This window comes from Musa acuminata, chromosome BXJ2-6 (genome assembly GCF_036884655.1).
Source record: "Musa acuminata AAA Group cultivar baxijiao chromosome BXJ2-6, Cavendish_Baxijiao_AAA, whole genome shotgun sequence".
Classification (NCBI taxonomy): domain Eukaryota; kingdom Viridiplantae; phylum Streptophyta; class Magnoliopsida; order Zingiberales; family Musaceae; genus Musa; species Musa acuminata.
In genome coordinates this window covers 43,034,435-43,049,591 of record NC_088343.1, presented here as the reverse complement: position 1 = coordinate 43,049,591, position 15,157 = coordinate 43,034,435, and the positions used below count along the sequence as shown (strand labels likewise).

Below are 15,157 nucleotides of genomic sequence, written 5' to 3'. Positions count from 1 at the left end.
CCATAAATTGTTGCAGGCGACGAAAGACGCCTTCCCACCGCCTTCGTCTCATGTGGATTGGACGCCGTCAACGCGCCTAACCTCTCCTCCACACGCACGAGAACAAAGAATGCGCCAACCTTCTTGAAAACTGGTCCGCCGCCTCCTATCTCTTGGAAACACAATAGTTGACCTTCTGACTTGGATCTTAATGGCAACTTTTGCATTAGAACGTGAAATTTCCGCCTAAATTGTTGTGATCCAACCCAAAGGAAAATTAGTCGGTTCGCAATAATATCAATTTGTTATAATGTGACTCAATAAAAAAATATTTTTTTGATCTAATTAATTTAAAATATTTAATTGATAATCTTGTCGATCAACTCATCTCCTCTTTTGAAATTAATAATTTATTTACAACATAATAATTTGATAAATATATTACCTCAAATAACATAAAGTAATGATGTTTTTTTTTTTTTGCCTACGTTTGTCAATCATGACACAATCTATAAACTCTTTGAACTATAAAACAATATTCACTAAAAGACTGTTTTTTCTAAGGAAAATAGTATTTGGCTCTTTATTAGACCTATAATTTTCTAACTCTTCAAGGAATTGAAGTAACTCACACAAAGATCTCTAATACATTACTGATTCCAAATCTTTTAGAAGAAATAGTTGAAGTTGGTCATCAATTCATCAAGTTCATGAGAAATTCACATGGCATGGGAACTAAAATTGCAAGTGGATATGTTAATTCAACATTGCCAACAATTTTAATTCAGTTGTTAAGCAACTCTCTATCTCACAACTCATAGTGCTTAGCTGTGCAGCTTAATGTCTTAATCATCCAGAGCAGATGAACTGTGATACTGGTTTCTTGCACAGCAAGCTGTGTTTTCTTGATTCCTAATGATCTGATCATTAAGATAGCAGAGAAAAGATAACATAGCCATCAATACCTTACCATAAAATAAGCTTTGCTTTAGTGTGCAGCATCATTGTGATGCTGGTTAGAAGGAAACTAAGGATAGTATAAATAAAAGAAACCTTCATCATAATGTGTAAGCTTAATCAGCTTCACAGGCTGTGTAAGATCTCCTCTTGAATCATTTATGTTGGTGCTCAAATAAGTTGTTGCTGCTCCAATCTAATCATCTTCATGTCAGCATTTGAATCTTCATCATGTTTACATCTTTTCATAATTCAAATCATGAGTTCATGTAGATGTGAGAAAGCAATTTTCAGATGAATTAATACATGAATGAACAAATATTAGTCCTAAGTACATTTTCTTTCTCCATAAAGTCTTAGATCTACAAAGCATTCACATGTAATAAATCAAACCAAATCTGAAGTTGTATATGCAACTAAATTGTAATAAATGCTATGAATGATGACAAAATAATATATGTTAGCAGCAGTAGAGGAGCTATAACTAAAATTTATCCAATTCTTCTCTTATATTATATCCTGTTTTTCAACAAGTGGTGTCAGATTAAAACATTGACAAAGGAAAAAAAATCATAAAAAAGTAATTAAATCTGCTTGCTAATTTATTATTATATGTCAAGAATCAGTAAATGTTGCTTTGAGAACAAGTGACTCAAAGAAAAAGAACACTTAGGTTTGAGATTGGCATGATAGCTTCCAACAATCCTTCCTGTGACTATTGAGAAGAATCATACAAGTTTGAGCCACAATCTACAAACCATAATGACAACCAAAGTGCAGAAACACCAAATGTCATCAGCTCTAAGATGCAAGCACAGCAACTCAAAGAACTTTACATGTGGTGGCTGTTCCACTCAAAGAAACTTTATGTGGAGAGCCATTAAGATCTTTGGTTGGGTCCTTAGTTGATGAAGTGTTACTTCCTTTGCAAAGCAAGGAACCTTACCTTTTGAATGTGGCACACTCTCCTCATTGTGGTCACCCACCTTCTTCCATTTGCCCCTCCACCTTAAAGAGCACCAAGTAATTATGTATGTTTGAGTGGACTCTGTATTGGCATTTCAAAGAGATACTGATTCAGAGTCAATGAATTGTTTTGCTGATGGATGTCAGGGTGATCAGAGCTCTTCTGAAAGGAACCACCTGCTTGTGTCGGACTTAAATGACCAATGTGGGGGGTCTTCTGAGCATATCCACTGCTACAGCTACTGCTGCTGCTGCTGCAAGTCTGGATTCCCTTTCACTGCATCTACAGCTCCAGGAATTGTCTTCTTTGTTGATTGTCAGTCTGCTACTTCAGCTTCTCACCAACTGAGTTCTTCAATTGAATTGCTACTGAGCTGCTGAAGCCATAACATGTTTTTGAGTTACAAAACCTGGGAATTAAGCACAAAGTAGGCTTAGTGTTGTTGTTTAATTACCTTATTTTCCTTGTTTTTGGAGAGCAGAAGGCTTGTATTTGCTGGTTACTGGACCCCAAAGTCAATTGAGATCCCTAGTCCTCCTCAAATGATGATGACCACCAAACATTTTTTTTGCATTGATTGAAGATGGAAATGAGTGTCATTAAAGAGTAAAACTACATGACAAGATTTTCAATTGTATTGGTGCATAATTTATTATGTCTGCAGTAACAAATTATATATAATGATTAATAGAGAAATTGATAACCAAACCACTTATTTATATTCAATGCATTACATTAACCCCTATTTGTAGAAGTTAAAATTAAGATTTTTTTTACTTTAATCAAGAAAATAACTTTTAATTTTGTTTAAACTCTCAAGCAAATATATTAATTTAGTGTTATTTGATGATTTAACCATCTATAAATTCATCAAAAAATATTTTTTTTAATTTTTTAAAAAATTATTATATGTCTCAAACTTAGATCAATTATTTACTGAATAATATATTAATCAACTTAGATGTTTCTAATAAATGTTTTTATCTTTTAATGACAAATCAAATAAGCAACTATTGCTAAAAATTTGGCTACTGCAAGTGATATACAATCAGACACCTCTTTTTTAATGAAGAATCAATTCCATCAGATCACACTTCAAAACGCTTATTTTGAAACGCATGTTTGCTTTTAACCGGTAAACTTCTCTCTCTCTCTCTCTCTCTCTGTCTCTCTCTTACACGCACACACGAACGCCCGCACGCGCACACTTCTGCGGGACTGTCCATTTCGAATAGGCATAGTGTCGCGGGGGTGATCACAGGGCGGTGAGCCGATCCTTGTCGTCAGTCTCCGCAGAGATGCCGACAAATCGAGGCCTGCGGTCAACAAAGCGGTGTGAGCACCGCCTGTAGGCGAGGCGGGTGACGACGGCCGCAACGCCTTCAAGTAACCCCCGGACGCTGTGTGACAATGCAATATAATGTAAGCCTCCCTCCGAGCGCGGCGACGAAATCTAACGCTCCTCGTTGCTCGTCCATCTCCAATCTCCATGGCCGCGGTGCAGACAAGTCATAGTGCTCGCGCCTTGTGATTCCTACAATATATTATTCTTTAGTAACAGTGCGTGTCTTCTCGCTTGCTCAGGGGAGTGCAGAGAACCAGAGGCGGTGAAGGCCTGGGGAACTGCGAAGGAGGAGGAGGAAGAAGAAAGAAGAAGCCACTAGGAAGATCGCCGGTTGATCCAATCTTTCCGGTTATTCTCCTTCCAGTTCTTCGTTTTTGGTCAGCATTCTATTGCGAAGCAGGGGAAATGTGCGGCAAAAAACTGAGCTTTTTTCTTCCCCCTTTGAACAATAGATCTATTTTCTGTTGCCTTTGCTCTTCCTACTTCCTGATGTTGGTTTCTTTTGATTTGATCGGAAAAGTTCCTTTTTTTTGTTCTCTGCATCATATATGTTAGCGGCGGCTTCTATTTCCCTTTGTTCATCTCTTCCGAAGCTTTCCGGAAGAGCAAGCAAATGCTACGTTACATGCTTCTCTATGAACTATGCTCCACATTTGCTCGTTTGTCATGTAATCGCTTCAGATGAGAACTTGAAAGCTTCTATTTTTTTTCCCCTTTTCCTTCATTTTTTTTGGCTCCGGACGTATTTGTTGGTAATGTAGTGTGAATTTTTCGAAGGTAAAGTTAACATCTTCCTCCTAAATATACAGCCTTTCTGAGCTGATTCTTTATTTCTACGGATACTTTACTCCGTCGTCATCATTTGGTGGTCTTGTTAGCAATCTGTTGACTCATTTGATTGATCACTGACATTTTTCCTTGATTGGGCACTCCGACATCATTATGGAGTCTACGTGACAGATTTACCTCGTTCATGTTCAAGCTAATCAACAAACAATAAGCTCACCTGATATGTCTTCTCTTTGGTCGATCTGTTCTTTCCTGCCTGCAGGTCTGGCTTGTGGACAAAGGAGGACAGTCTCAGCGAGAGAAGATGCAGAAAACCAAACAAAGGCCTGTCTTTTCTTCTTTCGGACTTTTGCCATAAAATACTTGCTTCTGCTATCGCATAGTTTAGTGTATGATCGTTTTACTATGACATGGTTGGGTCAAAGGGTATACTCTGTTCTTTGTCTGGACTATGAACTGGATGTGGTAAGAGGGAGTCTTCCCTTCTTCCTGCATGGCTGCGACAAACTTCTTATAAGCATGAATTAGTGGGTCATAGCTGCAATATGATCATGCTATTTTTGTACCTTCTACTGTCTGTTTATTACCTAGATCTGCAGGTATTATGTGGCTTCATTAAACAGCTCTTTACACAGGATTTTTTGTTTGCAAGTTTGAGTAAGAGAATTAATATTTCTGCTTCTTTACTCAAACTTTTAGTTTCAATCATAGAAATTTAGTTATTGTTTATTGGTTGGTGGAATCATAATTATGATTTCACAAAATCATGCTAGGATATGAAGATTGTAATGCATATGGGGTTTCTTCCTGGATCTCCTTTTATTTCTTCTGGTGAAACTCTTATTAAGTTCTTTTACGAGGATCTATGAACATGGATACTTCAATTTGCTTGGTGTTACCGTATTGGGTACATATTGAATATGCTACTTATGGGGATACCTGTAGATCTTTACTTGAGCATATTTCTTTTTGTGAGACTCTTATCGAGTTCTTCTACGAGGGTCTATGAAACATGGATACTTCAATTTGATTGGTGTGATGGTATTGGGTACCAATTGAATACTCTACTTACAGGATACTTCTCAGCTATGTATGGGACACCTCCGCAAGGTCTCTGAGAAGACCACATTACTTTCAAGATATTATTGGATGGTTCATCAATACTTGTTGGGAGAACTTTGTTCTGATTGAATGCTACTCTTTAAATGAATATATGATTAGATAAATTGCATATATGTCATTCGTACCAAACATCGGTGATCGATGAAATTAATGGAACAATCTTTAACTTCACCGACCACAAGTTCTTGTTGTCTATATATTTTTGGCATACTGTCACTAAGAATTAGATTTTTTATGATGAATATGTTATGAATGCTACGTGATTCATGGTATATGACTACCTATTCTAACACTAAACAGAAATGCCTATCTTTGTTATACGTAACATTGTACAGATTAGATATTTTTTTAATTGCTTTTTCCATGTCAAGGCTTAGTGTCTCAATCCTTATCCACGCTTCATAATTAGTTCTTTTGTATTGGAGAACCACTTGCTGCTTTCCAAAGTCTGCTCCTTTGTTTCTTATTGGTGCTCTGCTTTTGGATTAGAGAACTTGTTCACATTTCACCAATCTTTTGTTTGTTGATCATTCATTTAGACTATTTATGTGCCATAACTTACCTGGAAACAGTACAAAAAGCGATTATTTAGCTAGTGATCTACCATCATTTTTTGCACTTGTTCTGTCAAACACTGTATGTGTACTGATATCTACAGGCAATTGAGTTCTTTTGCTTGACACAGGAGCGTGTCACTGGAAATTCCTCAAAGAACATCACCAGTCACCCCTAAAACTCGTGCAAGCAAGATTGGCGATAATGGATCCAACTCTTCTACTTCTGCTACATCAATCAGGAACCCCAGTGAAAGGAGTCCTAAGGTGATCGTGCGCCGGTCACCTAGAAGTCCAGTGACCGAGGTATAATATTCATGCATGGTGAGGTCATTCTATTTGTACTCTTCGATGCAAATGAGTAGACAAGCAAATTGGCTACTAAATTTAAATGTTTAAATGAGCCATCATGTTCGTGCATGGAGGAGTCTTAAAGTCAAAGAGAAATGATTAAACTTGAGATTTATAAAGTTTCTAACATATCTTTGAAGGAACCAATCAGACTGTGCATTACATGGCTCAATCTAAATGTAATATCAATTATCAAGTCAACTTAACAGCGAACTCTCGGATGATAGAAACTCCCACAAGGTGCCCTGGATTCCCTATCAAGTTAACTCATAGGTAGGGTGGCCCAATGCACAAGGCTCTCAACACAACGCCATTATTCTGTAGCGTAATTGCTGACACATGGATCTAGGACTGACTACCACAACCTGTTTCAAATGTTAAGGAAATTGAACATCATTAATGTCTGACTCCAAATTTTGAACCATTCCTGACAAAATAGTTTCTATATTTGCAATGTGCATTTACATTTGCCTTGACATCTTGCCACTTTGTACCAGATGTCCACACCAATCACTGCTTTTCAATAGGATTCTGCAATCTTACTAACAACAAAAAGACGATGCTTACAATTTAAGATTTCATCACCTTTGCGATTTTGGATATCCGATAAATCTTTTTTTCTTAAAATAAATACACCAATCGCTTTCCAATTTGAAATCTGATGGCCAGCATGTGTACTATCACACACCAAGGGTAGCCAGGTCTAAACATCTTTCCCACAGAGTTCACCATCTTGCTATTATATTATGCTGTTTCTGTTTGTTACAACCATTAAATCAGCTATTATCTTATGAACGAGTTCCAGAAGAGGCATGCTACTAGGTTGTCCGAGTTGGATACTCAGATCTTCCAGCTTCAAGAGGACTTGAAGAAAACAAGAGAACAGCTTAATTCGTCTGAAACATGTAAGAAACGGATGCAGAAGGAAGCAGAAGACGCCAAGAAGCAGCTTCAGGACATGTCAGCCAAGCTAGATAATTCCCAATGCCAGCTTGTTGAGTTTTCAGCAGCAGAAGAAGCTCGCCTGCAGGAATTACGGAAAATCTCTCAGGAGCGTGATCGTGCATGGCAGTCAGAGCTAGAAGCAATCCAGAAACAACATTCTATTGACTCAGCGGCCTTGAGCTCTGCCATGAATGAGATACAGAGGCTGAAAGTGCAGCTTGAAATGGTTCTCAAATCTGAGGCTGCGTATCTGAAGCAGTCCGAAGTAGCACGCACTGAACTTCAGGATTTGAAGCAAGACATGGCAGAAACACTTTCAACCGTTGAAAACCTAAAGGTTCAGCTTAGAAATAGCAAGAAGTCGGAGGTTGAGGCTCATACATTGGTTGATGAGACTCGAGAGCAGCTAGAGATGGCTAAGACCACTATCAAGACTCTACATTCTGAAGGGTTGAAGCTCAAGGAATCCTTCAGCTCCGAGGCTAGAGTAAACTTGCTGGAAGAAGTGAAGAATTTGAACACAAATGATCTTGGTGAGGAAGTTCACTTTGGCAAACTTTCAGAGAAAACCAGGGACAACTCGATGGAATCAGAAGTAAGACAACTAAGGTCTGCGCTAGAAGCTCTTGAGGTCAAGTATCAAGCGGACCAAATCCAAAGCACAATGCAGATCCGGTCTGCTTATGAGTTAATGGAGCGAGTGAAAAGTGAAAGTGGACTCAAAGAGGCTGCACTGGAGCTCCTGTTGAATCATACAAAAGCAGAGATTACAGAACTAAGGGCTAACCTACTCAAGAAGGAAGCAGAACTTCAGCATGTAGCAGACGAAAAAGAACTGAGAACAGGCAATGGAGAAGTTCAAAAGGCACAAATGCAATCTGAATTTGAGCTGAAGCTTATTAAGTCAACTAATGAGATAACAGAGTTGAAGGCAAACCTCATGGACAAGGAGACCGAACTGCAGAATATTCTGGAGGAGAATGAGATGCTGAAATCAGAAATGGGAAAGAGAGAGGTGGACAATCGAAAAAGTAACTTAACCACCATTGCTGAGCTGGAGTTGGCAAAGGCTGCAGAACAGGATGCACTTATAAGGCTTGGATATGTTACTGAAGAAGCTGATAAGAACAGCAGGAAGGCTGCCAGAGTAGCTGAGCAACTTGATGCAGCTCAAGCTGTGAATACAGAGATGGAATCTGAGTTGAAGAGGCTAAGGATACAGTGCGATCAATGGAGGAAGGCAGCTGAAGCAGCTGCGGGGATGCTGAGTTCCGGCCACGAAGATGGACGCATGGGAAGGACTGGTTCACTGGATTCTGACTACAGTTCGATTGCTGGGAAGTTGATGAGCTCACCATTTTCTGATGACCTGGACGAAGAATCACCAAAGAAGAAGAACACTAATATGCTGAGGAAGATTGGTGGCTTGTGGAAAAAAACCCCCAAGTGATATTGGTTACACGGTATGTCCATTCGAGCTTCCTCTTTTTTTTTTCTTTTTTTTTGTCGTCATCCTGGTGGACTAAACAAGCAAATGCTGGCTAGGTCATGATGTAGATGTTCTGCTCTCACGAATACGGTGGCCTGCGAAAATAATGCTGGGGGATGCAGCATTACACAAAAGATAGGTATCACAAAAAGCCTAATCTTTGTTTTGTCTTGCAGACTATAGCTTTCTTGATGATACTCGAAGGTTATCTGTAACTTTTAGTCTATCTGGAAGATGCTACTTCTGCGGTGCAGCTTCCAATTTTGTTTTTTCGAAAGGACCAGGTTGTATCTTGTCTTAATCCATCATCTATTCAAAAACAGGGTTCAAAACTGATGACCTTTAAGATTATAGTTGGCAATTTTATATGCATTAGATATAATGAAACTTTGTCAAATTAATGTGTCCTGATATCTGTCCTCCCTATCCCAATCAGATTAGATATGTCCATGTCAATTAGAGAAATTAGAGAACACTACAAAATTCAAGTTCTTTTCCTGGATTGTGATCTTGAAATTGAAATCTGTCCTTGTGGAACACACAAAAGCCATATTTAAGGAAGACTGCCTCTTATGAATAGCGTTAATGCTTAAACCTTGTCTTCTCCAAAAGAGAGTTCTACTGCTAGGAATTATGCTCTCCACCATATGATCATGGCCCAGTTATCATTCAGTATCACTGCAGCAAATATCTTTTTATATTCGGGTTCTGAGTTCCTTATTCTTTTTTGTGTAATAAAAAACAAATGCTTATATTTTCCGCCAAGTAATACAACCAAATGCATCTTTTTACGAAGAGAAGCTGGGAATTCAGCCACTTCAGATCATATAGCGGGATTAATCTTTGTGAATGATTCATTTGAGGTAAATAAACTCTTCATATGTGTTCTAGATTGGCACTTGGTGCAGGAGGAAAATGTATTATTATTTTTGCTGGTGTGTACTTTTTTGTGCATAAGGAATTCTCCAGTATGTGAAACACTATCACCAAACAGCACAATCTGTGAACAGTGGGTGAAAGAATCCTCTCTCTTTCTTCTTCGTGGCACCTGACATTTCCCATGCTGTCTCCTCTCAGGATCAATTGGCACTTTGTTGACTGTTGGCACTACTATAATTTGGTAGTCCAAATCAGTCAAACTGTTTCCTGTTGGCAGGCATCAAATCTTGGTGCAATCCATGTCATATTCCACATCACCAGCTTGTGGTTGAAAGTTGAAACCCATCAAGGGAGTGCACGACAAGTGGTCTCACAGGATATGCAGGAACATGAAGAGTAGATATGGACTTTGTAGTACCTCACAACAGTAGCATATATGACGTAGTTGTGAAGCTGCGATCTGTCGGAGAGATTAAAAATATAATCTTACGACAGTAAATATCGAGATAGTCGGATAACAAATATCCGAGTTTCACATTGATAAATATGAGAATCGGATGATATATATTGTAATATAACTTATAATCTAAATATTGAAGTTTTTGAATTGAATTAAGGGATGTTCTTATCTTCCATCATTAAGCCACGGAAGGAAGATCAACCGATGCCTGATCACACTTCCAGCTTTGAAGTTTATAGCTATGCCAGAAACAAAGAACTCCTTAAGCATAATGCCTGCAGATATTATGTACTACGAGGTCAAGAACTTGGAGCTCTGCTTCTCTCACGCATCATTTGTTCTTATTACTGCCGGGTCAAGACTGTGACTGTGTGGGCATGTGTTTCATCCAGAGAGTCGGTAGATCAACTAACCTAGCTAAGAAACAAAAAGTAGATTGCAGTGCCAGAAGAATATTGGAGTTCTGAGCCATTTGAGATGGATTTGACTTGCGCCTAACCATCAATCACTCTGTCAATGGTTTCTGAAGCTTAGAGATTTAGCCTTTCATGGGAACGATAGGTTGACCGAGCGGTTCATGTTAGATCCAAGTCTTTATCAGATTTGAAGGATGGAGATGACTGTCAATGAAGAAGTATTAACCACAAAGGAGTCTACCAATCTCTTGACAAGAAGCTGATGCTAACAAAGTGTTCCCGAGCCTCTCGCAGTAGTTTGCCTACCGATGCAGCTATAATCACTCAGCGACGCAGGTTGTTCTACAGCATTTATTTGCTACCGACAGAGACGATGCTCATGTCCAAATAGGTGCCTCCCAAATGGCGGCGCCGGCGCCGCCGTGCAGGCTGCCGTCATCGAGGGAGAAGGAGTCGTTCAGAGGAGCGGCCGCGAGGGCGTCGACGGCGAGGGCGGCGCCGTCATGGAGAGTGTGCGACATGCCCATGCAGATGAGGGCCATGACGTTGGCGTTCTGGGCTTGCACGTTGACGGCCTCCACCTGCGCCCGCGCCAGCTGCGCTTGGAGCTCGTTCACCTGCCTCTGGAGCTGGAAGATGGCGCCGGCGCAGCCGTACACGGGGTCCCTGATCCGGGCATTCGCCTCGTACACCATGCTGCTCACCGCGTCCGCCCGCTGGCTCACCGGAATGTCCTGAGGGTGCAGCGCCCTCTCGGCGTTAGTAATCTCAGCGTGCAGCGTTGAGATCCGAAGATGCATGTGGTCGGCATGACTAAAGCTCATGAGTCGTGCATGCATGGGAGCTAGGCTGATGCGTTACCTGCAGGAGCTTGATGATGTTGCTGGCGCCGAAGACTCGATGGGCGTTGGTGAACTTTTGCGGATCGGTGGGGGGGAAGTACGGGGCGAGCACGCATTTGTCGACGCACCGGCGGCGGAGGACCTTGCAGGCGGCGCAGGGGCTGAGCACGGCGGCAGAAGGAGGCGAGGAGGAAGGCGAGGGGGAGTAGGAGTAGAGGGCGGTCTTGGTAGAGGTGGTGTCGCTGGAGCCCATGGGGACGGGAGTTCAGGAGCAGAGGGAGGCAGAGAACGACCGGGGGTTTCTCTGAACGCGGATGCTGGTGGGGCTGCCGCTCGGGCGAATTAATGGCTGATATATAGAGACTGGTCGGCAGGGTCCGTTTTGTGGCCGTGGCTGACAGCCTGACATCAGCGGTTCAGACTTCGCTGCCGTTTCATTGTTTATACTATACGGGAAAAAGAAAATTAATATATATATATATATATATATATATATATATATATAGTGTATTCCAGCTTAAATATCTGTCTGGCATGAGTCATATTATATACACATTGCAAAGGTAGTTAATAATAATAATAATAATATTATTATTATCATTCTTACTCTTATGATAAAAATATTGTTAGTAAATTGATATGGAAACCTTATTCCCTAACGATAGCTCGACACCTGATAATACACATACTAATACAATCAATTATCCATAGGAAAAACTCGATCAATAATCAGATCAGGTTAACTTTAGTCCAAAAGAAATGTTAAAGAATTTTATCTAAGAATAATTTTTAAAATATTCTTTCTTATCAATCTGTTGTAAAAAGCTATATTATGTCTAATAAAAAATTATATTTTTTTACTACCCTCGTTGAAATTGACATGAACATACAAGAGAGATCAAGTCAGAAAACTCATCTAATCTTAACCTTGTGTAGGTTTATTCTAACTCTCGAGCCACTTCGATGGTTAACTCTCGATCCGAATCGTGTTAGAATGATTTAGATATTATTATTTTTTCATAATAAATAATATTATATATATATTGATGTAAGAATCTAATTTACCCATAGACTTATTCTGATGACATTATAAAAAATTCATCTCCTCTGATGATAAAGAAAGACCGAAAATAAGTCGTGCTTGCATAGTCTAACCGATGAAATCAGATCAGCTATTTTCTTTTTTCATCAGATGAATGATCAAAATCTGACTCCAGTTGTTATCATGCTTCAGTTAATATACATGAATATAAATAAAATACATATATATATATATATATATGTATATATATAATACGTTACATAGGTATAATACATCTATTATGCCTCGTGTTTCATGCTCAAGTTAAAAAGACACAGTTCGACAAAATCAAAACATCTCAATGCAGCTTTCGAAACGAAAGACAATTTTTTTTTCCTTTTTAAGCAAAATAAGGACTTTGCTAAACGCGGATCCAAAATAGGGATCACAAGTTACGAATCTCGACGCATGATGTGATGTTTGTTAGGTTGGCGCGGCGTTCGGTCATTCAAAACGAACAAATATTCCCGTCATCAGAAAGCGGTGGCGGCTTCCTTGGATCGATGTTGGATCCGATGGATCCAACCGCGTCGTTCACATCTAATCCAATCCATGCGTCGTGGTCACATCTCCAACATGACATGAACCTAACTCACCGGTCCCGAAACGTGGTCGACGTGAGCCAATTTGCTGTGGCCAACTGCATGGCTACGACTTGCAATGAAGCACAAGTGTGGGCGAGGTAGTCAAATTCCGACGGTTGGTTGTACATCACATGTCATCGATCTATGGACGTCACCGTCCATAAGAATCGGGGCGGAGAATATGTATGTGGTGATCATGTGCGATGATCGCCACGTGCTCTGATGTGCATCGAGCCCCCACCTAATCCAGCATAAGAAGACAGAGAAAAATTGGATCCCCTCCCACCTCTTTTCCCAAGCTTGAGGACTTGTGCCACTGCAGCTCAAGTTTCAAAGGGTGTGGCCTACGTGATCATGTAAGGCTTTTCGAGCTTTGACTATTTAGCCGAATCTAATAAGAAAGTAAAATATTATATAACTGGTTTTTCATGATCTTATGTCATGAATGATAGAAAAAAAAAAATCCTTTTTTTAGCTTGATAATTTATCTATCGACACAATCTATTCATTTAGATACGGCCTTTCGGAATGATGAGAGTATAGGCAACATAACATGTGATTGGAATGGGCATCAGGCTAGCAAGAACATGTTGTTGGACCATGTATCATGCACCAAAGAAGTCATCAATATGATTCATGAGGTTTGATCTCTGCCATGTCCTCTAGTGCAACTGTGAATAAAGAAAACATTTGTGTTTGTCTAATTATTGCCAATTCCAACGTCGAGTGCTTTACATAATTTACATGTTACTTGCAAATCAAAATTTTTTGGTGGTCAAATTAAACAAACAAAAATTAATGTACGTACTGGTCAAATCAATATAAAGAAAAATGGCTTCCAAATCGGAACATGTCTCGTTGATGAGCAGAATCGTAAGAAATAAATATCAAATTTGAGGCCAATTGCATGCAGCATTTGTCCATCGTTCTCTCCCCATTATTAAGGGACATGAATGGTCTCACACATCACTCGTGGTGGAAGAAGAAGGCTACGCGTAATTGCGCGGGTAGGGGAACGGCGTCGACCCTCTGCTTCACCGAACTCGCGGGATGAAGTCCCGTGGAGCCTGTCGGCATGGAGGTGGGGCCTCGCGTTGTTGCCAAGAGTGGTACACACCCGCGCGTGTAGGTTTCGCGTGAACAATTTTTTGACACGTGTTGGCTCGTAAAAGAATTTCTTTTTTTTTGTTGACACGTTTACTCAACTAAATTTTAGGTATTAAAATTTTAACAAGTAATATTAGGACAGCACTTTGAGACAAAGGGGCTTAAAAGTTTCAATGATCTTGAATCAGAAATAGTCATTGATTAAGCATTTTGTATAGGGTAGTCAGTTTGGCATGATCTTATCCTTAGTTGGTGATGTACATAACTCACCTACCCGTAGAAATATTCAAATACTCATTTGATAAAATTAAAAAAATATCAGCTGGTTAGCTCAAAGTGCTTAACTGTACATATTGAAATTGATTTTTTTTTTTGGGTCAGGACAGATCTTTTTAAGATGCTACAAATGTTTGAAGCCAACAATTTTTTCAAGTTCTTCGTTATTGATAGGAGAAATGTTTTCTCCCGATCATACCAGCGTGAATTTGATGAATACTCGTATATTGTGGATATCAATTTAAAACATCGATCTATGAAATATTTTACTTTTATCCTTTCAAGGTTAACTACTGTTTACTAAGATTACTCTACTTTTGTTGGCTATTGACTTAAATATCGAAGGGATCTAAGTCAGAAAATCTATCCGATCTTCATGTAAGTTAGCCTTGGATCACACATCTAAGTCCACATCAGCTCTCAAGTAAGAATTCGGTCATGTTAGATTTCTTATACACACGACTCTAAATCAAGTTGGACTGATCCAAACATTACTGATATTATCACAGTCAATAGGATTATAAGTAATTTTAAAACTCTTACAATAGTAAATAATTTATTCTTTTTAAAACCCTTCCAATAATAAATAATTTGTTACTTAAAAAGTATATTTAATTTCATATCTGTTGTAGAGCAAGAAATCTATGGTCAACGGTAAAATTATATGAGATAAAATTATTCTTTTAAGATGAATAATTTTTTATGTTATTGTTAGGATGAATTTTTAGAAAAAAAAACTCCTATTTTGATAAATTCTCACAAAGCACCCCTGTTAAAACAGATAATTTTACCATTGTCTCTCATTGTACTCGCCTTGGACTTTACCATGCACCATCCCCCTTGTGTCGCCTCCACCATCGTCTCGCCTCCCATCTACTTTATCGAATTTGACGTTACCTCCACGGACTTTGCTAGCTCACATCGAACTCACCCTCGCACAAGACGACAACAATGTGTTTGAGGAGACGACGACAACCCTTGTCATTCTCATTTGCGATCCTTATGCAAAGGAGG

General features: G+C 39.4%; 2 protein-coding genes across 7 annotated transcripts; one reads left to right on the top strand and one right to left on the bottom strand.

Annotated features, from left to right (window-relative positions):
- Positions 1 to 3,299: 3,299 nt before the first annotated feature.
- On the top strand, positions 3,300 to 8,834 carry LOC103989725 (interactor of constitutive active ROPs 2, chloroplastic). 6 transcript variants are annotated; one of them, XM_065114734.1, is made up of 6 exons: positions 3,300 to 3,401; positions 3,488 to 3,578; positions 4,300 to 4,361; positions 5,845 to 6,019; positions 6,870 to 8,472; positions 8,555 to 8,834. In XM_065114734.1, exons 3-5 carry the CDS (start codon positions 4,342 to 4,344, stop codon positions 8,457 to 8,459), a joined length of 1,785 nt encoding a protein of 594 aa, XP_064970806.1. In that variant the 5' UTR covers positions 3,300 to 3,401; positions 3,488 to 3,578; positions 4,300 to 4,341; the 3' UTR covers positions 8,460 to 8,472; positions 8,555 to 8,834. The 6 variants fall into 6 exon arrangements, with proteins under 6 accessions (XP_064970806.1, XP_009406944.2, XP_064970804.1 ...); XM_009408669.3 differs by having other exon boundaries at positions 3,301 to 3,401; positions 3,488 to 3,596; XM_065114735.1 differs by having other exon boundaries at positions 3,356 to 3,411.
- A 1,385-nt stretch (positions 8,835 to 10,219) lies between these two features.
- Positions 10,220 to 11,430, bottom strand: LOC103989723 (LOB domain-containing protein 1). Its single transcript, XM_009408666.3, has 2 exons — positions 11,115 to 11,430; positions 10,220 to 10,987 (listed from the first exon to the last, which is right to left on the bottom strand). Exons 1-2 carry the CDS (start codon positions 11,346 to 11,348, stop codon positions 10,631 to 10,633), a joined length of 591 nt encoding a protein of 196 aa, XP_009406941.2. The 5' UTR covers positions 11,349 to 11,430; the 3' UTR covers positions 10,220 to 10,630.
- Positions 11,431 to 15,157: the final 3,727 nt, after the last annotated feature.